The sequence below is a fragment of the Esox lucius genome, chromosome 18, assembly GCF_011004845.1.
Source record: "Esox lucius isolate fEsoLuc1 chromosome 18, fEsoLuc1.pri, whole genome shotgun sequence".
Classification (NCBI taxonomy): Eukaryota; Metazoa; Chordata; class Actinopteri; order Esociformes; family Esocidae; genus Esox; species Esox lucius.
In genome coordinates, this window is record NC_047586.1 from 2,259,088 (window position 1) to 2,282,120 (window position 23,033).

Here is a 23,033-nt window from a genome sequence, read left to right on the forward strand (position 1 = left end):
TTTAAATAGTAGTGAAATTGTGTGTGAAATCTTGGTACGTCATGAATGTTGTGGTGTTGGAGAGCGCGGGGGAGGGACTCCTGCGCCACAGCTAGCGCGAGATGGAGGCTCCCTGCTCCTGCCGTGTAGAGCCGTGGTGTGTGTGTGAGTGTGTGGTTAAAACACACGCAGCGGGACGAGGTAAAACACTGCTTTTAGGAGAATATAAACAGCAATATCAGAAAGCGCTGGGAAAGAAATACATCCTTCTAAGAGGAGTTTTATCAGAAAGAGAGTGGCGGTAAGGGAAGAGGGGGGCAGTGTGTTTTACAGCATGACTGAAGCAGAGACCGAAAGAGGGGGAGAGAGGGATGACATGGGGCAGAATAAAGGTAATTTTGAGCTAATAACGGGTTATTATAGCATTATTAATTAACATATTAATTAGAAAGGTAAATTCAGGGCGATTTTTTATAACGCTTTTCCGCACAACGGCATAACGAACACAATGCGATGTCAAATAAATATGTATGTCGCTTAGAGTTTTGAGATCAAGCATGTTGCTGTTTTAATTCTTTTAGAAGTGTTTTATTTTGATGGCAATTTATCATATTAATGACCTATGCCCTATATATTATTTTTTTCCTCTCCATGAATTTTTCCAAGACCTAACATTATTTCCTTTAACCATCAGTATCCCCTTGTTGTCTTGATCACGTGTCGTAGACTAAACTAAAGGTATACATTTATAAAACAACAATGTTAACAGTGTCTGAACCCTCCCCTCCTCACTCTCTCCCCTGCTCTGTTCGCTCACCGTTTCTACCTCCGCCAGCAAGCGGGGTTGTGAGGCGGCCGCCCGGGCCTGTGTCTAGCTGTCTTGTTAATGATTCCTCCGCTGCCTCGTCTTAAGATGCGACATGTTCTTAATTATTAGACAATAGAGGAAATCGATTGTTTTAACCGGAGAGAAAGACAGACAGATCCGCTCTTCTTTATTTTTATTTACACGGGAGGTTTTTGTTACAGTGTTGAAACGTTTATACTCTAGGTTGACTAGATTGTTTTCAAAAGATGACTTTCACGATAATACTAATATGAATGTTAATAATTAATATTAGGCTATACGTAAATACTACTAATTATTAAAATAATATTATGATGGTAAATATTCGTAATAATGTAATCAAAACTACTAATACTATTGTCATACATATTTTATTATTAATAAACAAATATATAAATAAAAACAACAATTATGGTAATATTGATCATATTATATTACCTAGATATATTTACTCATTCTAATAAATCGTATTTTGTATTTTTATAGAGGAATCATTCTGAAGATTATTTTCATCATAAGAACAATGGGAACTGTAATAATGATTATAGTGATATTATTGATAATAATTATGATGATAAAGGGATATTTAGTGTCCTAATTTAATGTAAAATACAAATTGTTGTTGCACTCTACAGACTGTTGACACACACACTCACACACACACACACACACACACACACTTACATAAACAAACAAACAAACACACACAGACAAATACAAATCCATGTACACACACACAAACACGCAGTTACACACACTCCATATGTTCCTTTGCCTCACAGAGAGTATCTGGGCATGTGCTGATATTCATGACAGTGTTGGTGTGCTTATTAAACGGATCACGTCGGCACACCAATGAGATGATGGTAAAGGCAATTAAAGGGTCATTAATTGTATATGTGCTTGTGTGTGTGTGTGTGTGTGTGTGTGTGTGTGTGTGTCCCCGCACAGAGAGGATCAGTGCTGATAACAGAATTGGGAAGCATTGTGTGTCTGTGTGTGTGAGAGAGAATGTACTCATTTATGCGAGCACGTTCTCTGGTGCGTGCGTGAGTGTGTGGTCTAAAAAAGTAGGCCGGGCATTTGAAGATGTGTGATTCTACTGAAGATAATTACATTGAATGTGAGTGTATGGAATGTTAATGTTTTCATTTGCATTACGCAGGTAGACAAATGCAGATATTTTCTTCCACATAATGTCACTTAGCAGTTAAAAAAAAAAAAGAAATCTGTAAAAAAATTACAATACTCTTATTGTTCAAAAGATCAGTTAGTGGAGATGAAATCACAGACATTATAATTCTATGGAATGTATTGAATGTAAAGCTACAGTCCCTTCACAATGAGCATGTAGCTCAGATTGAATGTAAAGCTACAGTCCCTCCACTATGAGCATGTAGCTCAGATTGAATGTAAAGCTACAGTCCCTCCACTATGAGCATGTAGCTCAGATTGAATGTAAAGCTACAGTCCCTCCACTATGAGCATGTAGCTCAGATTGAATGTAAAGCTACAGTCCCTCTACAGTGATCATGTAGCTCAGTTGGCAAAGCAGGGTGTTTGCAATGCCGGGGCTGTGGGTTTGATTCCTGCATGGGTCAATAAGAAAACTGTAAGAAAACATATGTACTCTCTACTTCAAGTCACTCCTGACAAAAGCATCTGTTAAGCATCCACAAAACAGGAACTGAAATGTTTCATTTTACTAATTTAGCAGATGCTTCTATCCAGAGTGACTGACAGGATGTTTGGGGCTGTCTCTATTGGTCAAGGACAGCACCACACATGTTTTCCATGGCAACAAATCTCTGATTCAATTTTAAGCTCTTGGTGTTTGTGTGCGTGTTTGTGTGCGTGTTTGTGTGTGTGTTTGTGTGCGTGTTTCTGTGCGTGTTTGTGTGTGTGTTTTGTGCGCGTGTAGGTGAAACTGTATGGCCACATCAGTCCGGACCACCTGCTGAAGGTGTGCCAGAGGGTGTGTCCGCTCCTGGAGAGGGAGGTTCCTGCCAGCGTCCCTGGGGTCCACAGTCTGCTGGGGGCGGGGCGACAGAGCCTGCTACGAACCAATAAGAGTCAGTGTTGTGTCACATGACATCTTAGCCCACCACCAACCAATGAGAGTCACTGTTGTGTCAGAGTTATCTGCCTTGTGGCTGTGTTTACAATAATAGACAAAAGAGGTGGTCTGATTGATCAAAAGGTCAGTTTGTTAATACGATCAGAGTTTGTCTGATCCTTGTCTGAGTGAACAGCGTATTTAACCACGTGTTCAGCATGACTCATAACACCGAATAATTACAACTACAACCTCATAGATTTGTGTCTTACACATGTATCAGTGGCCAGTTTATTTACTAGTACTGGGTCGGGACCCTTTACCCTCCACAACTCCATGAGTGTTTTGGGGGCATGGATTCTGCCCGCTGTTGCAAAAGTCCCACATGGATGTGATGTCATCATCGTGCGATATGATGTCATCATCGTGCGACATGATGTCATCGTCATGTGATGTGATGTCATCATCTTGAGACATCGTTCTACACAACGCTGCCACGCTGCGCCGTGGTTTCCAGGTTCTTGGCCAGCCTGTTAACTTGAATGATTCTTGCATTTCTCTTTTGACTTCTCTCATCATCAAGTTGTTCCCACACATGGGAGGTCACTTGACAGTTTTTTGTTAATTTCGCTACCTTCCGTAAAGCCTAGTCAGTTCTGGAAGGTGGTCGTTTCTAAAACACTGAAACCAGTGCACCTTACCCCAACAATCGTTCCACAAAGTCACTTAGGGCTCTAACTTTTCTGTTTCTGTTTTTGTGTCTGTGTGTGTGTTACACGTGTGTCTGTGTGTGTGTTACATGTGTGTCTGTGTGTGTGTTACATGTGTGTCTGTGTGTGTGTTACATGTGTTTCTGTGTGTTTTTTTTAACTTGTATTTCTGTGTGTGTGTTTTACATGTATTTCTGTGTGTTTTACATGTATTTCTGTGTGTGTGTGTGTGTTTTATATGTATTTCTGTGTGTGTGTTTTATATGAATTTCTGTGTGTGTGTTTTACATGTATTTCTGTGTGTGTGTGTGTGTTTTACATGTGTTTCTGTGTGTGTTTTAAATGTATTTCTATGTGTGTTTTATATGTATTTCTCTGTGTGTTTTATATGTATTTCTCTGTGTGTTTTATATGTAGTTCTATGTGTGCGCCCCTGCAGGTTGTAAACATGTGGTGTGGAAGGGTTCGGCCCTGGCAGCGCTGCACTGTGGTAGGCCGCCGGAGCCGCCAGTCATATACGGGAGCCCACCTAGCATTGGTAGGTGCCCTCTGATTGGTTAAACCTTGTCAAATTTTTTGATCTGTCCAGTCTTCTAAAATAAATATAACTAGAAAACAGGCCTGTTGTTAGTATTGTGTGTGTGTGTGCCTAAACCGCTGTGTGTTTGTAGTGGAGACAAATCACGGCCGTCGTCTTATTGGTTCATACCGGCTGGGTCAGCTCCTCCCCACGGCGGTCTACACACACATGAAGATGCACAAGAGGATTCTGGGACATCTGTCCTCCGTCTACTGCGTTACCTTTGATCGCACTGGACGACGCATCTTCACTGTAAGAGCACTCATCCCGTGTTTGTGTGTTCTAATTCACTGTAAAGGCACTCATCCCACGTGTGTGTGTGTGTTTGTTCTAATTCACTGTAAGGGCACTCATCCCGTGTGTGTGTGTGTGTGTTTGTTCTAATTAACTGTAAGGGCACTCATCCTGTGTGTGTGTTTGTTCTAATTAACTGTAAGAGCACTCATTCGTGTTTGTGTGTTCTAATTCACTATAAGTGCACTCATCCCGTGTGTTCTAATTCACTGTAAGTGCACTCATCCCGTGTGTTGTAATTCACTGTAAGTGCACTCATCCCGTGTGTTCTAATTCACTGTAAGTGCACTCATCCCGTGTGTTCTAATTCACTGTAAGTGCACTCATCCCGTGTGTTCTAATTCACTGTAAGTGCACTCATCCCGTGTGTTCTAATTCACTGTAAGTGCACTCATCCCGTGTGTTCTAATTCACTGTAAGAGTACTCATCCCATGTGTTCTAATTGCTCTGTTTTTATACTATTCTAGTTGTGGGACTCATCAATGTTTCCCTGGGATTGTTTTCAGCCATAGTGGCATAGTTAGCTTGGAGTCAGACCACACATTTTAGAGGCAGTTGTCTGGGCACAATATTTTGCCATAGAATGGAGGGAATATGTAACATTTACAAATAGCATGCATCTATTCTAATCCCTTTGTCATCAGTTTTAAAGCAAATTTCTACAGTTTTAAAAGTCTATGCCCTTTGACATTTGGTTGAATACTTTTGCATTGTGAATCAGATTTCCTGCAATTTGGGACCAGTCGATTTTATTTTCTGTTTTTGCTTAATTGTGTGTTTACAAAAATGTGTTATGTATGTATTTTTCCTCATTTCTCTCCCCTATTTCATGTTGTGTGGGAGTATTGACGTTCATTGCATGTCCTCTAATGCCTTCCTCTCCGAGTCAATTTGCCTTTAATTGTTGTCCCTAGTTTCTGTGGTCACTTAAGTTCCCATGGCAGTTATGGTTGGAGTAGTTGTGTTAACCCTGCTATCCTGGATAAATGTCCAATCTGGCCTTCATATCATCATGGGCACCTAATCCCCTAATCCCCTAATTCCCATCTTTCAATTGGTTCATTCATTCCCTCTCCTGCCTGTGTAATTTAAAAAATATATATATTTATGAATTATAATGAATTCAATAATTCATTATAATGAATTATTGTATAATTATAGTGAAATTCAACACTACTGTTGTTTGCTCCTTGGGGTTTAAGGCCGGGTGTCTCTGTAAAGCACTTTTTGACAACTGCTGTTGTAAAAAGGGCTTTGTAAATACATTTGATTGATTGATTGAATAATGTGTAGAAGTCACTCTGGATATGAGTGTCTACTAAATGACAAAAAAAAAATTTTTAACTACTAAAAATGTAAAGGAACTTGGAACACTGTGTCATTTTGGGTAAATTACTCTTTTCACTTCCCACTTGCAGAACAATCTCAGGATAATTATTCTTCCGTGGAACTGAGGATTTTCCATGGAATCAGTGGCATTTCTCACTTTTACCACATGATCATGGCCAACACTTCATGTGTGCACCATAGAGATGACTAGAGGACTCAACCTGGATTCTCCATGTTTTAGCATTTGGAGCATTTTCTTCATTATCTAGTGTTTTAAACGAGTCAGCTGGGTGGGAGCGAACTTATCGCTTGACTAGACTGTCTCATCCAACCCGGTCATTAGGCCGGATCAACCAGTTATTGACTAATTCAAAGACCAGATTATGCTCCCCAAAAGCCTCTAGCTAACAAATTAACTGTTAGCTGTTGTTAGCAATTAAAAGCTAAGTAGCTTATTAATCACTTGTTGTTTGAGTTTACCTTGAAAATGTTGTACATCCTGAACCGTATTTGATATTTCTTATTGTCGTTTCATATCTTGAGGGATTCTGGCTATTCTGGGCTGTAATGTGGTTGAATCAAAGTTCTTTGTGAGGACATTTTTGAGACAATGGGATGGCTGTGTAATGTTATGACACAGGACTATTGTATAAATAGATCATGGAACAATGTTATAACTGCATTGTGTTTGGGAAGCGTTACAGCTCTCTTATGACTGTTTTAAATCTATAGTCGTGGCTGTGTTAGGGTTGCTACGGTACGCTGTGTGTTATGACTAGGTTATGTCTGTTGAATAGAAGTGTTATAATGATCTACAGTGAGCTGGCTGCTGCCGCTCCATTTTTATCTCTCAGCCTTTCAGTTTTAAATCTCAAAAAATGGCTGAGGGATTAGTCTCTCTGCTACGCTGAGCTGTGCTGCGTGCCCTCTATCGCTCTATCCTTGTTTTTCTCTCTCTGTCTTCTCTGAAGAAAACGTTTCTTTCCTCTTAGGCGCTGGCCTGGTGCCAAAACAAAAATTCACGCCCCAGTCTCCCTCTCTTTCCCTGCTTCGTTCCCCCACCCTCTCTTGTCCCTGCTGTCATCATGAGATGTAAAAACAGTTTTTCATGTATTTATGTATTGGTTTACTATGTATTTATTTATCTGAAGTTGTCCGGTAACGGTTGTGTAAGAAATCTGATTGGACTGTAAGCCTTAAAGTATTGATTGCTCTATTGATTAACTGTTTCTGTTTTGATCAAGTGATTATCTTAACAGATCTATACAGTTCTGTCAAATTAGTCAGTGGTAAACTTGATGGTTTTCACCTCCGTCAGTCCTGCTGTATAGACTGACGGACTGGCTGTCCAGATATAGACTGAGGGACTGGCTGTCCAGATATAGACTGAGGGACTGGCTGTCCAGATATAGACTGAGGGACTGGCTGTCCAGATATAGACTGACGGACTGGCTGTCCAGATATAGACTGAGGGACTGGCTGTCCAGATATAGACTGACGGACTGGCTGTCCAGATATAGACTGACTGACTACTGATTGATACATTGATACATTGATTCATTGATTGGTGTCTAAGCTTTTATATGTATATTGATGAGAATGACTTATATTACCTGTGGGGATCTTTACAATGCTGATTGTTCTTTTTTATGTTAGTAATCAGTAATCATTTAGATGTATTGATAAGCACGTGTGTGTGTGATTGTGTGTTTGTCAGGGTTCAGATGACTGCCTGGTGAAGATCTGGGGGACTGACGAGGGTCGTCTGTTGGCCACATTGAGGGGACACGCTGCAGAGATCTCCGACATGGCTGTGAGTAAACACAAACACACAGTGAACTACAACAGTATTTGGAAAGTGACTCACATTTAGTTTTTTGTTTCAGTATTCCAGCACTTTGGATTTACTGATACGTTAATGTCCAGACCATCTTCAATGTCTGCGGTTTGGGTTTTTTCCCTCAAATCCATTCTGATGAAACATTTAGAAATATCTGTGTGTTTTGAACATAGTCAGCTTAGAGTACCAATAGCATTTAACTCTCTCCCATTGGTGTCTTGGTTTGCATCATTACAAGAGAGCTATCAATGTCTAATCTTGAATTTAGTCTTCAAATCTGCATTTGGTGTCTGTTGCTGGAGTCTAAATTTGTGAGGAACAAAGTGACAATGCAAGCCAAGGTGGCAATCAGGATGCAGAGACATAGACAAAACATTAAATGTGACAGAACCAACTGTTTGGTGCATTACATACAAGAAACTGCAAGAGTCTGCAATTTGTTGACATAGTTGTTGTTTCATTCCTAGTGCTGGATCACAATGCAAAGAAAAATAAACAAATAAAACCAAATCTGACACTGTCCATATATTTTTGGAGTTCACTGTGAACACACTCACAGTACTCGGAATTGCTATCAAAAATCTGTTTTAACACTAACCTTCATAACGTTTATCTAAACTTAACCAACCTTAACCCTAAACCTATCCCATAAATGTAACCATAATTGTAAAGCTTGTCAATTTATTTGTAACCTTCATCTAAAACTTAAACCAAAGCCTGCAAGTATTAGCCCTAATGCTAGTCTGAAGTCCCCACGCCGGTCAGTGTTCCCTAATGCTAGTCTGAAGTCCCCACGCCGGTCAGTGTGCCCTAATGCTAGTCTGAAGTCCCCACGCCGGTCAGTGTGCCCTAATGCTAGTCTGAAGTCCCCACGCCGGTCAGTGTTCCCTAATGCTAGTCTGAAGTCCCCACGCCGGTCAGTGTTCCCTAATGCTAGTCTGAAGTCCCCACGCCGGTCAGTGTTCCCTAATGCTAGTCTGAAGTCCCCACGCCGGTCAGTGTGCCCTAATGCTAGTCTGAAGTCCCCACGCCGGTCAGTGTGCCCTAATGCTAGTCTGAAGTCCCCACGCCGGTCAGTGTTCCCTAATGCTAGTCTGAAGTCCCCACGCCGGTCAGTGTGCCCTAATGCTAGTCTGAAGTCCCCACGCCGGTCAGTGTGCCCTAATGCTAGTCTGAAGTCCCCACGCCGGTCAGTGTGCCCTAATGCTAGTCTGAAGTCCCCACGCCGGTCAGTGTGCCCTAATGCTAGTCTGAAGTCCCCACGCCGGTCAGTGTGCCCTAATGCTAGTCTGAAGTCCCCACGCCGGTCAGTGTTCCCTAATGCTAGGCAGTTAACCCTTCTTGCTCCTGTAATTCACTTCAAATAGAAGCATCTGTTAAATGACTAAAATGTAAAATGTATTTGTTTACCGTTAGTTTTGCTAATGTGTGTGTGTGTGTGTGTGCGCGCATGGGCATGGCAGGTGAGCTATGAGAACACCATGCTAGCGGCAGGGAGCTGTGACAAGACCATCAGGGTGTGGTGTCTTCAAACCTGCGCTCCTCTGGCTGTACTGGAGGGCCATGCTGCTTCTATCACCTCCCTACAGGTAGGTTCCTTGGATCTCATCTCAAATTAGTGGTCTTTGGATCTCATCTCAAATTAGTGGTCTTTGGATCTCATCTCAAATTAGTGGTCTTTGGATCTCATCTCAAATTAGTGGTCTTTGGATCTCATCTCTAATTAGTGGCCTTTGAATATCATCTCTAATTAGTGGCCTTTGGATCTCATCTCTAATTAGTGGCCTTTGAATATCATCTCTAATTAGTGGCCTTTGGATCTCATCTCTAATTAGTGGCCTTTGGATTAGTGGCCTTTGGATCTCATCTCTAATTAGTGGCCTTTGGATCTCATCTCTAATTAGTGGCCTTTGGATCTCATCTCTAATTAGTGGCCTTTGGATCTCATCTCTAATTAGTGGCCTTTGGATCTGATCTCTAATTAGTGGCCTTTGGATCTCATCTCTAATTAGTGGCCTTTGGATCTCATCTCTAATTAGTGGCCTTTGGATCTCATCTCTAATTAGTGGCCTTTGGATCTCACGTATGTCTTTGTGCAGTTCTCTCCTCTGGTCAGTGGTTTTAAGCGGTTCCTATCCTCCACCGGAGCCGATGGAACGATCTGCTTCTGGCAGTGGGATGCGAGCACGCTTAAGTTCGGGTGAGAGTCACACACACATGAGCAGACGTTAATGCACATGCACAATAACACAGACTAGAATTAACACGAATGTGTGTGTGTGTTTCTAGTCAGGGTCCTGGTAAGTTCACAGAGAGGTCCAGACCCGGAGTTCAGATGATCTGCTCCTCTTTCAGCGCAGGTAACCATGATACCACGTGAGCTTTCTTAAGTTGTTTACTCATTGATCATGATTGCACTCATTATTGATTGTTTGTGTGTTTGTTCCTAGGTGGTATGTTTCTAGCCACTGGCAGCACAGATCACATCATCAGAGTGTTTTACTTTGGATCAGGGCAACCTGAGAAGATCTCTGAACTGGAGGCACACACTGTGAGTACTGAAAGTGTCAGAGACAGCGAGAGAGAGATTGACAGAGACCGTGAGAGAGAGACAGCGAGACAGTGAGAGAGAGAGAGAGAGAGAGAGAGTGAGAGCGATTGACAGAGACCGTGAGAGAGAGACAGCGAGACAGTGAGAGAGAGAGAGAGAGATTGACAGAGACAGAGGTGTGTGTGTATCTAGTGGGCCCGTCACTTTCTCCACATTTTGTTGTGTTACAGACTTCATTTATACTTTTTTTGTTCCTTGAGTCTACACACAATACCCCATCACGACAAAGCATTGTGCCAGTGTTTTGATAATATAAAATGGAAGTATCTCGTGTACTTTGCTTAGATGCATTCTGGTTATCTTTGAAGTTTCTCTACAACTTGATTGGATTCCACCTGTGGCAAATGAAATGTATTGGACATGATTTAGGAAGGCACACACCTGTCTCTATAAGGACCCACACTTAACAGGGCGTTTCAGAGTAAAAATCAAACCATGAAGTCCAAGGAACCCTCTGTAGACCTCTGTAGACCTCTGTAGACCTCTGTAGACCTCTGTAGACCTCTGTAGACCTCTGTAGACCTCTGTAGACCTCTGTAGACCTCTGTAGACCTCTGTAGACCTCTGTAGACCTCTGTAGACCTCTGTAGACCTCTGTAGACCTCAGATTTGATGATGCATGGAGCATCAGGCTGCTGGGATGATTCTCAGCAGTAGGGGACTGGGAGATGGTCAGGGATGATTCTCAGCGGCAGGGACTGGGGAGATGGTCAGGGATGATTCTTAGCGGCAGGGACTGGGGAGATGGTCAGGGATGATTCTCAGCGGCAGGGGCTGGGGAGATGGTCAGGGATGATTCTCAGCGGCAGGGACTGGGGAGATGGTCAGGGATGATTCTCAGTGGCAGGGACTGAGAGATGGTCAGGGATGATTCTCAGCTGCAGGGACTGGGGAGATGGTCTGGGATGATTCTCAGCTGCAGGGACTGGGACATAGTCAGGGATGATTCTCAGCTGCAGGGACTGGGAGATGGTCAGGGATGATTCTCAGTGTGGGAGATGGTCAGGATTGGGGGAAGGACATAAGGAGCAAACTACAGAGAGGTCCTTGAAGCAACCCTGATCCAGAGCTCACAGGACCTCCAGCTGGGGCAAAGGTCTTTCAGCATGACAACAAACCCAAAGCACACAGCCAAGAAAACGCTGGAGAGGCTTCATGACAAGTCTGTGAATGTCCTTGTCTAGCCCAGTCAAAGCCTGGACTTGATCCTCACTGAACATTTGTGTGGAGACTTCAGGATTGGAGTTCACTGACGTTCCCCATCCAATATGGCAGAGCTTGAGAAGACCTGCAAGGAAAATGGGAGAAGATGTTTATTTTCCACCTGATCCACAGTGTTAACAGAGTCTTTCCACCTGACATCCTGTCTCAGTGGCCAGGCTGTTTTCACTGAGTCTGTTCATTGTTAATGTATTTTTATTTTTATTAGTGGATCCTTACAAGGGGTTGAGCTGATTGTTGTTCTCTCTGTTTCTCCCTCTCTTCTGTCACCATTTATCGCTTTCCGTCTCTCCTTTCTTTCTGTCTCTGTCTCTCGTTCTCTCTCAGGATAAAGTGGACAGCATCCAGTTCTCAAACTGCAGTGACAGGTGAGGGTTTATCCCTGTGTTTCTGTGTGTGTGTTTTTGTGTGTTTTTGTGTGTGTGTTTTTGCGTGTGTGTGTGTGTTTTTGTGTGTGTGTGTGTGAGCCTGTTTGTGTGTGTGTGTGAGCCTGTTTGTGTGTGTGTGTGTGAGCCTGTTTGTGTGTGTGTGTGAGCCTGTTTGTGTGTGTGTGTGAGCCTGTTTGTGTTTGTGTGTGAGCCTGTTTGTGTGTGTGTGTGTGAGCCTATTTGTGTGTGTGTGTGTTATAAAAATACACTGAGGGTGTTATAATATATGGACATATATTAAGTACACCCCCTGGAAAATTTTACATATTGGGACTCATGTATATCTGCATTCAATTCCAGCCACTTTCATTGATAAAAGTAAACCAATTCAACAAATCAATTCAAAAATGTTTAAACCTTATTTGCAAAACAAATAAACAGAAACGCAATTTCTGGGTGCTGAAAAACGTAGTACACACCTACCTTTACCACCACATAACATAGAATGAGGTGAACCAGAACAGGTGGTAATGATTACAGGACTGTGTGGTAAACCCTCAAGCCAAAATAAAAAGATGGAGAATTATTCATACCCACCAGTCTGGGAGGATTTAGAAAGCCACACACCAAAGTTACTTGCACCTGGGGTTTTTTGGCTAAGTATTTGTATAAGCACTATTTGACAATTGCCAATATACATTTGACATTCAAATATATTTGATTAACTGATTGATTGATTGCCAGTGTACACATAGTGTGTGTGTGTGAATAAAGTGTGTGTGTAACTAATGTGTATTGTTTATGTGTAGGTTTGTGAGTGGTAGCAGAGATGGTACAGCTCGTATCTGGCAGCTTCAGCAGCAGGAATGGAGAAGCATTCTACTGGATATGCAGACCAAACTACCAGGGTACACACACACACACAGACCAAACTACCAGGGTACACACACACACACAGACCAAACTACCAGGGTACACACACACACACAGACCAAACTACCAGGGTACACACACACATGCAGACCAAACTACCAGGGTACACACACACACAGACCAAACTACCAGGGTACACACACACATGCAGACCAAACTACCAGGGTACACACACACACGCAGACCAAACTACCAGGGTACACACACACACGCAGACCAAACTACCAGGGTACACACACACATGCAGACCAAACTACCAGGGTACACACACACACGCAGACCAAACTACCAGGGTACACACACACATGCAGACCAAACTACCAGGGTACACACACACATGCAGACCAAACTACCAGGGTACACACACACATGCAGACCAAACCACCAGGGTACACACACACATGCAGACCAAACTACCAGGGTACACACACACACACGCAGACCAAACTACCAGGGTACACACACACACGCAGACCAAACTACCAGGGTACACACACACACACGCAGACCAAACTACCAGGGTACACACACACACATGCAGACCAAACTACCAGGGTACACACACACACATGCAGACCAAACTACCAGGGTACACACACACACATGCAGACCAAACTACCAGGGTACACACTCACTCACACACACACACACACAGACACACACAGATCAAACTGTCAGGGTACGCTCTGTCATACTTATTCAGTACTTCCAAGGGCAGTCTCTGTAATCCGTCTTAATAATTCTAGCTGGTATAGTTCATGCTTATTGATTATTGATGTTATGATGTCATATTTACCAGGAAATACAACCCACCCCCCTTGGAGGACAAGGTGACCAAATTGAAGGTAACCATGGTAGCCTGGGATCGCCACGACAACACGGTCATCACAGCCGCCAACAACCTGACGCTCAAAGTCTGGAACTCCACCACGGGAAACCTCATCCACGTATTGATGGTACACACACACACACACACACACACACACACACACACACTAACACACACACACACTAACACACACACACACTAACACACACACCATCTCCTGATCTACAAGCCATTATCAGAAGTTTATCTGGGTAATTTGAATGAAGAAGACCAAAGTTTCTTTTCCCGCAGACCCCCACAATAAAGGGAAGAGCAAGTCAGCTGTTCATTTTTATTGTGATTTAACGCTATAACTGAGTCTTTAACCATGTGGTCCAAAATAGACGTTTGTCATAATACCATAAAACCATAATGTTGTCATGTGAGATCCTGTTAGTGATTCACATGCATTGATTATAGGATTTATAATTGATCTGTGGTACCTGCAGGGTCATGAGGATGAGGTGTTTGTCCTGGAGCCACACCCCTTCGACCCACGCATCTTGTTCAGCGCCGGCCATGATGGGAACGCCATCGTCTGGGACCTGGCCCGTGGGGTCAAGATACGATCCTACTTCAACATGGTGAGGGGCCAGTGGGCGGGGTTAGGGTCTCAGGTTCAGGAACTCCCAGCGGGCCTTGTCTAAGAGGAGGTTTTCTGTCTTGCTTTCTGTACGTCATGTCATGTTTCGCTGGTTGCCACAAGCGCATCAGTGGGAAGTAGGGGAAACCCTGGCAAGGTTCTGAAATGCAGCGTTGCATTTTGACTGTTGCTGGTGCATGCGCTGTGGTTCATCTGTCCGTCGATGAGATGTCCGCACTGCTGGTGGGGAAATGGATCTGTCCGTTTCAGATCTGGAGCACACTGACTTGCGCCTGAACATTTTCAGTAGTCATTTAGACTGGAGCAGGTTATGGGGGGAGGGTCTACAAGGGCTCACCCACTTTATTGTTCAGAAAGTCAAAACAACTACTAATGTTTCCACATTAAGAAATATTGCATAGGTACCCAGAACTGAGCCCTGCGGGTCACCAGTGATAATCTGTTGAGGAGATTCAGATCCTCCCCTCATCCTCCTGTAGGAGCAGTATGCCAGGTTCGATGCAAACTAACGGTGTCCAAAGCCTGAGACGTCCCTCCTCAAAAAAGTGGACAGGGGGATGTGAATGTGAAGGACAGATCATGAGGCCTGAGACTTGGGCAGTGAGAAGAGCCAGTGGAATAGTGCAGAAGAGACACAGGGAGTTAACCTCATCCATTCCAAACTGCCGCATCAGGGTTGCTGTTATAGATCCAGGGCCATGTCTGTAATGATGATGTCACTAATTGTCCAACCACTGTAACTGTTCTAGATCGAGGGGCAGGGCCATGGGGCAGTGTTTGACTGTAAATGTAGTCCAGACGGTCAACACTTTGCGGCTACAGACTCCCATGGTCACCTGCTCATCTTCGGCTTTGGCTCCAGCAGCAAATATGACAAGGTAAACATTATGAGTTTCCAACTGTTCTATAACACTACTTCTATTCTACGATTGTCCTACTCTTCTATAACACTACTTCTATTCTACGATTGTCCTACTCTTCTATAACACTACTTCTATACTACGATTGTCCTACTCATCTAAAACACTACTTCTATACTACGATTGTCCTACTCTTCTATAACAACACTTCTATACTACGATTGTCCTACTCTTCTATAACACTACTTATATACTACAAGTGTCCTACTCATACAATGCTAGGATTAGTACTACACTATAATTGACTACTAAGCTAGTACTACATTACTACTGCAGTACCTGGATTGTTTTAATATTATACTATGAAGCAAAAACAATGCTGGTACAATAGTAGTACACTACTATACTATAAAACTACTACCTCTATTACTGTGTTACTATGCTACTACTATACTTGTAAAATACGTTAAACTACTACTGTGCTACTAATATGATTGCAAAATGCCATAATAATGCTACCCCACTGCTATTATGGTACCACCATACAAAACACTGCCACAAATATACAAATACTACACAAAGTCTCTACAACCGTTCTACAGCTGCTATGCGACCAAATCCAAAGGACGTAGTAAATCTGACTAAATGACCAACAACAAAACACATTCTGTTTAACTCTTCCAGATAGCGGACCAGATGTTCTTCCACACCGACTACCGGCCGCTGATCCGTGATGCCAATAACTACGTGTTAGATGAGCAGACGCAGCAGGCGCCCCACCTCATGCCACCGCCCTTCCTGGTCGACGTGGACGGTAACCCCCACCCTCCTCGATACCAGCGTCTCGTTCCCGGCCGGGAGAGCTGCAGAGACCAACAGCTTATACCTCAGATGGGAGTCACCTCCTCAGGTACTCCTCATGTAGGACTTCAGAACCACTGGCTGTTCGTTCAGACTGTGTTACTGGGGCTGTTCGTTCAGACTGTGTTACTGGGGCTGTTCGTTCAGACTGTGTTACTGGGGCTGTTCGTTCAGACTGTGTTACTGGGGCTGTTCGTTCAGACTGTGTTACTGGGGCTGTTCGTTCAGACTGTGTTACTGGGGCTGTTCGTTCAGACTGTGTTACTGGGGCTGTTCGTTCAGACTGTGTTACTGGGGCTGTTTGTTCAGACTGTGTTACTGGGGCTGTTTGTTCAGACTGTGTTACTGGGGCTGTTCCTTCAGACTGTGTTACTGGGGCTGTTCGTTCAGACTGTGTTACTGGGGCTGTTTCTTCAGACTGTGTTACTGGGGCTGTTTCTTCAGACTGTGTTACTGGGGCTGTTTCTTCAGACTGTGTTGCTGGGGCTGTTTCTTCAGACTGTGTTACTCGGGCTGTTCGTTCAGACTGCGTTACTGGGGCTGTTCGTTCAGACTGCGTTACTGGGGCTGTTTGTTCAGACTGCGTTACTGGGGCTGTTTGTTCAGACTGCGTTACTGGGGCTGTTTGTTCAGACTGCGTTACTGGGGCTGTACGTTCAGACTGTGTTACTGGGGCTGTACGTTCAGACTGTGTTACTGGGGCTGTACGTTCAGACTGTGTTACTGGGGCTGCACATTCAGACAGCGTTACAGTGTTCTGGTTGCGTTAAAACCATAATGTGTGTCTGTCTGTAATCAGGTCTGAACCAGGTGGTCAGTGAACAAGCTGTTGAAGGAGCGTCTCCATTGGACAACATGATCCACAGACTGCAGCAGGAGCAGGACCAGAGACTGTCTACAGACACGCATACCAGGGCCATGAGAGGTACACACAGACAGTCCAGTCAGACAGCTAGTCCAGTTCTATGTCAGACAGCTAGTCCAGTTCTATGTCAGACAGTCCAGTCAGACAGCTAGTCCAGTTCTATGTCAGACAGTCCAGTCAGACAGCTAGTCCAGTTCTATGTCAGACAGTCCAGTCAGACAGCTAGTCCAGTTCTATGTCAGACAGTCCAGTCAGACAGCTAGTCCAGTTCTATGTCAGACAGTCCAGTCAGACAGCTAGTCCAGTTCTATGTCAGACAGTCCAGTCAGACAGCTAGTCCAGTTCTATGTCAGACAGTCCAGTCAGAAAGCTCTAGTCCAAAACAGTTTCCCCCCAAAAACAAGTAACTAAAATCTATAGTTCTGTATTGGTCTGATTGGGTGTAGACTATGACTCATTGTGCTAACAGACCGCCCCCTCCCCTCCCCCCTCCCAAGGATCCGTGGGCTCCCCCTCTGAGGTCCACTCCCCCCCCAACGTGGGTCTGCGTCGCAGCGGTCAGATCGAGGGGGTGAGGCAGATGCACAGCAACGCTCCCCGAAGCCAGATGGCCACGGAGACTGACCTGGTGGCCTGGAGCCGCAGGGTTCTGGTTCCAGAGCTGGGCCTGGGCGTCCTCAGGTAAACACACCTCAACACACAAACACATTAACACACACACACACACACCTAAACACGCACACCTTAACACACACATTAACAGACACACTGTGCGGCTGGTTGTTGGATTCACTGAGGCCTCTGCCTTTCCTTTAACGTGGTATTTCTACAAAGTGAAATGTTTTCTTGTTTTAGGATGGTGATAACCTGGGTTGTTTGACAGCTTTAGATAGTTTAAGGACCTATGTAACTGTCCCCGCAAAACTATTATTATTTAAAGTTCATTATCCTTTTTCTTTAATTGTTTTGGCTGTAATGAGCTTACTTTTAGATTTCTAGAGAAGCTTGTGATCGTGATTTCATGATGTCTCCCCGACTTGATTTGGCAGTTTTTGAAGGGTTCTGGATGTGAAGAGCAGAGCCTCGTTAGTCTCTCTGGGACAGACTGACTGTTTGCTGAGGGTTTGTGTCTGCATGTGTGATTCTGTGTAGTAGACAGCTGAACTGGAGGGAAGCTAAAGGAGAGGAGGAGATCAGTGTCTACAGATCAGAAAGAAAGAGACGCACAGTTCACCTCCACAGAGAAAACAAGGTAGAACACACACACACACACATCTACACTGTAGATACTGCAGTTACGATAGATAATGTACATGCTGTAGATAATGTAGTTACAGTAGTGTAATGTCAATGCTGTAGGGCATTTTGCTACTGTAGTTTTTGTAGATAATGTCGACATGTAGGTGTAATGGATAATGTAGTTATGGTTGTGGTTCCTGTAGGTAATGTAGATGTCTTAGATATGCTATATATTTTGTATTGTCTTTAGATACTCTAGATAATGTAGTTGATGTAGATAATGTATATATGTGTATTTGCTTCAGTTCTCCTCTCCAGAGTGTGTGACGGAGGAGGCCAGGAGGAGTCAGAGTAACCATGGCAACCATGGCTACCAGACACGCGCGGCTGTCGAGGAAACGAGTCGTCAGAGCGCTGAGGTGGCAGATGATGACGATGACAATGAGAGCATCTCCGAGGTGTGGTGTTGTTCATGATGATGTTTAGGTTTCTGCATGACATCAAATAATGTCATGCAGAAGTTTACTGCAGAAAGAATGACATTTAAAAGATGGCGGAGTGTTGCACTGGTAAGTAAGAACTCATAACTCTCTTACTCCTCTCTGAACCCCCTACTTCAGGGAGAGGGGGAGGTGCGTCCTCACCCTGTTAATGGAAACACTTCGGAGGAGAAGGAGGAGGAGGAAGAGGAGAAGGAGCCTTGGCCTGAAGACCACAGCAGTTCCAGGTAGGACCCTGAACCAACCGAACCCTGAACCAACCACTGTATGTAGGACCCTGAACCAACCAAACCCTGAACCCTGAACCAACCCCTGTATGTAGGACCCTGAACCAACCAAACCATGAACCCTGAACCAACCCCTGTATGTAGGACCCTGAACCAACCAAACCCTGAACCCTGAACCAACCCCTGTATGTAGGACCCTGAACCAACCAAACCCTGAACCCTGAACCCTGAACCAACCACTGTATGTAGGACCCTGAACCAACCAAACCCTGAACCCTGAACCCTGAACCAACCACTGTATGTAGGACCCTGAACCAACCAAACCATGAACCCTGAACCAACCCCTGTATGTAGGACCCTGAACCAACCAAACCCTGAACCCTGAACCAACCCCTGTATGTAGGACCCTGAACCAACCAAACCCTGAACCCTGAACCCTGAACCAACCACTGTATGTAGGACCCTGAACCAACCAAACCCTGAACCCTGAACCCTGAACCAACCACTGTATGTAGGACCCTGAACCAACCAAACCCCAACCCCTGTATGTAGTACCCTGAACCAACCAAACCCCAACCCCTGTATGTAGGACCCTGAACCAACCAACCAAACCCCAACCCCTGTATGTAGGACCCTGAACCAACCAAACCCTAACCCCTGTATGTAGGACCCTGAACCAACCAAACCCCAACCCCTGTATGTAGGACCCTGAACCAACCAAACCCCAACCCCTGTATGTAGGACCCTGAACCAGCCAAACCCCAACCCCTGTATGTAGGACCCTGAACCAACCAAACCCCAACCCCTGTATGTAAGACCCTGAACCAACCAACCAAACCCCAACACATGTATGTAGGACCCTGAACCAACCAACCAACCAAACCCCACCCCTGTATGTAGGACCCTGAACCAACCAAACCCCAACCCCTGCATGTGGGACCCGGAACCAACCAAACCCCAACCCCTGTATGTGGGACCCGGAACCAACCAAACCCCACCCCTGTATGTAGGACCCTGAACCAACCAAACCCCAACCCCTGTATGTGGGACCCGGAACCAACCAAACCCCAACCCCTGTATGTGGGACCCAGAACCAACCAAACCCTAACCCTTGGATAAGGGAATCTGAGCCAACCAAACCTTAAGAACTGATGAAGATTCTCTATAATCTACATTACTGCACTACATTATTGGCTTTATATGTAGTATAATCTTAGCTAGCATGGGAAGATTGATGCAGCAGGATCTCCTTTTAGATAACTTTGGTGAGGTAACTTTGGTGAGGTAACTTTGGTGAGGTAACTTTGGCGAGGTGAGTTTTACTGGGACCTTAAAGGAACCATTGAACAGTGTTTAATTTAGTATTGGCTATACTAAAGTTAACTACTGTATATTACATACAGTGAATGTCACTTGATGTTTATCACTCGTAAACTTCAGACAGTACTTCCATTAAACATTAATAATGTTAACCTGATTGACTACTTTTGGCACCCTAAAGATAGTGGACTATGTACAAACATGTTGTATTTTATAAATGGTTCAAATTAAATGGATGAAAATACCCTCAAATTAAAGGTGACAGTCTTTACTCTAATTTTGCTGTTTCTGCAGTGACTACTCCACTGAGTACTCAGATTACGCTGCTCCTGCAGTGACTACTCTAGTGATAACGCTGCTTTTGCAGTGACAGCTGATCCAGTGAATACTCAGATTATGAAATTTCTGCAGTGACTACTCTAATGATTAATGTTTTACAGTGACTACTCCAGTGATTACTGTGATTGTGCAGTGTCTGCAGTGACGACTTCAATGATTATGCAGTTTTTTCATTGACTACTTCAGAGTTTACTCTGATTACACTTTTTCTGCAGTGATAACTCCAGTGATTCCTCTGATTATGCTGTTTCTGCAGTGACTACTGCAATGATAACACTGTTTCTGCAGTAACTACTCCACTGATTACGCTGTTTCTGCAGTGACTACTCCACTGATTACTCAGATTACTTTGTAGCTATATTGAGCACTGCCATGAACACTTTTTCATTTGTTATAATGAATACTTCAGGGACTACTCACAGGACTACTCAGAATACTCTTACCATATTGACTACTATGGTAACTACTATAAAAACTACTACAGTGACTACTCTGTCTTGGTATAATGTCTAATCTGACTGATCGGTTCCTGTAGTGACTACTCCAGCGACTACTCAGACTGGACAGCAGATGCAGGGATCAACCTGGAACCACCAAAGAAGAGCGTAAAGGTGAAGAAGAAGAGCAGCAGCTCTGAGGAGGATGGAGAGAAGAGGAGAGAGAGGAAAAAAGACAGAAAGAAAGACAAAGTCGACAAAGATGGAGCATTACCAAAGAAGAAGAAGCCAAAGGAAAGGAGGAGGAAGGTGTGTTGAAAGGCCCATGACATAGTTTTTTTCAGTCGTAGTTTTTAACTGAACAAGTTTTCAGTTGTTGTACAGGATGGTGGATTCTTTCTTTCCACTGAAATCTTTCTGTCTCCCTCTCCGTTTCTCTTTCTTCCTCCCTTAGAGGGCTGAATTCCAAGAGGCGGGGCTAACTTTGGAGGAGTGGCTTCCATCCCCCTGGATAACAGACACAATTCCCAGAAGATGTCCCTATATACCACAGATGGGAGATGAGGTAACACACACACACACCCACACACACACACACACACACAGTACACAGTACACACACACAAAGTACACACATACAAGGACCCAAAATGCAGTATTGTTAAAAACAAAAGAATTCCCTAAACCTAACCTAGCGCCAAAGACCAAACCTTAAACCTAAATTTCACTCCTGACCCCAAAGTTAATGTGATGTCCTAACACTGTGTTTTTTTAGGTGTATTATTTCCGTCAGGGACATGAAGCCTACGTGGAGATGGCCAAACAGAGCAAGATCTACAGCATCAACCCCAAGAAACAGCCATGGCACAAGATGGAGCTACGGGTAACACAATACACTCTCACCTTCCAAGAAAACATGCAAGATTGTCTGAGTAAGATTATCAAATAAATGCCTAAGTCATACTGATGTCAGGAAGTGTGTGTGTGTGTCTGTGTGTGTGTGTGTGTGTCTGTGTGTGTGTCTGTGTGTGTGTGTGTCTGTGTGTGTGTCTGTGTGTGTGTGTGTCTGTGTGTGTGTGTGTGTGTGTGTCTGTGTGTGTGTGTCTGTGTGTGTGTGTGTGTGTGTGTCTGTGTGTGTGTGTGTGTCTGTGTGTGTGTGTGTGTGTGTGTGTGTGTGTGTGTGTGTGTGTCTGTGTGTGTGTGTGTCTGTGTGTGTGTGTGTCTGTGTGTGTGTGTGTTTGTGTCTGTGTGTGTGTGTGTGTGTCTGTGTGTGTGTGTGTGTCTGTGTGTGTGTGTGTGTGTCTGTGTGTCTGTGTGTCTGTATGTCTGTATGTCTGTGTGTGTCTGTGTGTGTCTGTGTGTGTGTCTGTGTGTGTGTCTGTGTGTGTCTGTGTGTGTCTGTGTGTGTGTGTCTGTGTGTGTCTGTGTGTGTGTGTGTGTGTGTGTCTGTGTGTAGGAGCAGGAGCTGATGAAGATTGTGGGTATTAAATATGAGGTGGGTCTTCCGACTCTCTGCTGCCTCAAACTCTCCTTCCTGGATCCAGACTCTGGCAAGCTGACGGGGGGATCATTCTCAATGAAGTAAGGGATGTCTGTGTGTGTCTGTGTGTGTCTGTGTGTGTCTGTGTGTGTCTGTGTGTGAGATGTTGTTTCTAACATATGTGTTCTTGGGATGTTGTCATAGATACCACGACATGCCTGATGTGATTGACTTCCTGGTTCTGCGGCAACAGTTTGATAACGCCAGAAAACGTCACTGGACCATTGGTTAGTCCCTCTAGGACCCACTCTGACGTCATCACTGTGCGCCACTTTCCCATGTGTCTCTGGTCTGAAGTTCTGAAATATGTAGAGTATAGTGTGATTGGGCTTTTTTTCTAAAGTAGTGTATTATGTAGGGAATAGGGTGCTTGGGTTCTGGTCTAAAGTAGTGTATTATGTAGGGAATAGGGTGCTTGGGTTCTGGTCTAAAGTAGTGTATTATGTAGGGAATAGGGTGCTTGGGTTCTGGTCTAAAGTAGGGTATTATGTAGGGAATAGGGTGCTTGGGTTCTGGTCTAAAGTAGTGTATTATGTAGGGAATAGGGTGCTTGGGTTCTTGTCTAAAGTAGTGTATTATGTAGGGAATAGGGTGCTTGGGTTCT

General features: G+C 44.1%; 1 protein-coding gene across 4 annotated transcripts in view; it reads left to right on the top strand.

Moving 5' to 3' along the window:
* Positions 1-23,033, top strand: part of phip (pleckstrin homology domain interacting protein) — a 38,934-nt gene that overhangs the window by 873 nt on the left and 15,028 nt on the right. For 3 of the 4 annotated variants that reach the window (XM_029114433.2, XM_029114434.2, XM_029114436.2), the window contains exons 5-28: positions 2,748-2,898; positions 4,032-4,130; positions 4,264-4,424; positions 7,514-7,609; positions 9,100-9,225; positions 9,736-9,836; positions 9,926-9,996; positions 10,087-10,187; positions 11,796-11,836; positions 12,646-12,744; positions 13,569-13,725; positions 14,087-14,221; positions 14,991-15,119; positions 15,786-16,011; positions 16,762-16,887; positions 17,325-17,508; positions 17,980-18,079; positions 18,372-18,524; positions 18,687-18,793; positions 20,988-21,198; positions 21,344-21,454; positions 21,665-21,772; positions 22,346-22,470; positions 22,574-22,656. In XM_029114433.2, coding sequence (XP_028970266.2) covers positions 2,748-2,898; positions 4,032-4,130; positions 4,264-4,424; positions 7,514-7,609; positions 9,100-9,225; positions 9,736-9,836; positions 9,926-9,996; positions 10,087-10,187; positions 11,796-11,836; positions 12,646-12,744; positions 13,569-13,725; positions 14,087-14,221; positions 14,991-15,119; positions 15,786-16,011; positions 16,762-16,887; positions 17,325-17,508; positions 17,980-18,079; positions 18,372-18,524; positions 18,687-18,793; positions 20,988-21,198; positions 21,344-21,454; positions 21,665-21,772; positions 22,346-22,470; positions 22,574-22,656 — 3,001 coding nt within the window. The remainder of the gene's footprint in view (positions 1-2,747; positions 2,899-4,031; positions 4,131-4,263; positions 4,425-7,513; positions 7,610-9,099; positions 9,226-9,735; positions 9,837-9,925; positions 9,997-10,086; positions 10,188-11,795; positions 11,837-12,645; positions 12,745-13,568; positions 13,726-14,086; positions 14,222-14,990; positions 15,120-15,785; positions 16,012-16,761; positions 16,888-17,324; positions 17,509-17,979; positions 18,080-18,371; positions 18,525-18,686; positions 18,794-20,987; positions 21,199-21,343; positions 21,455-21,664; positions 21,773-22,345; positions 22,471-22,573; positions 22,657-23,033) is intronic. The other variant, XM_029114435.2, reaches the window with a different exon arrangement.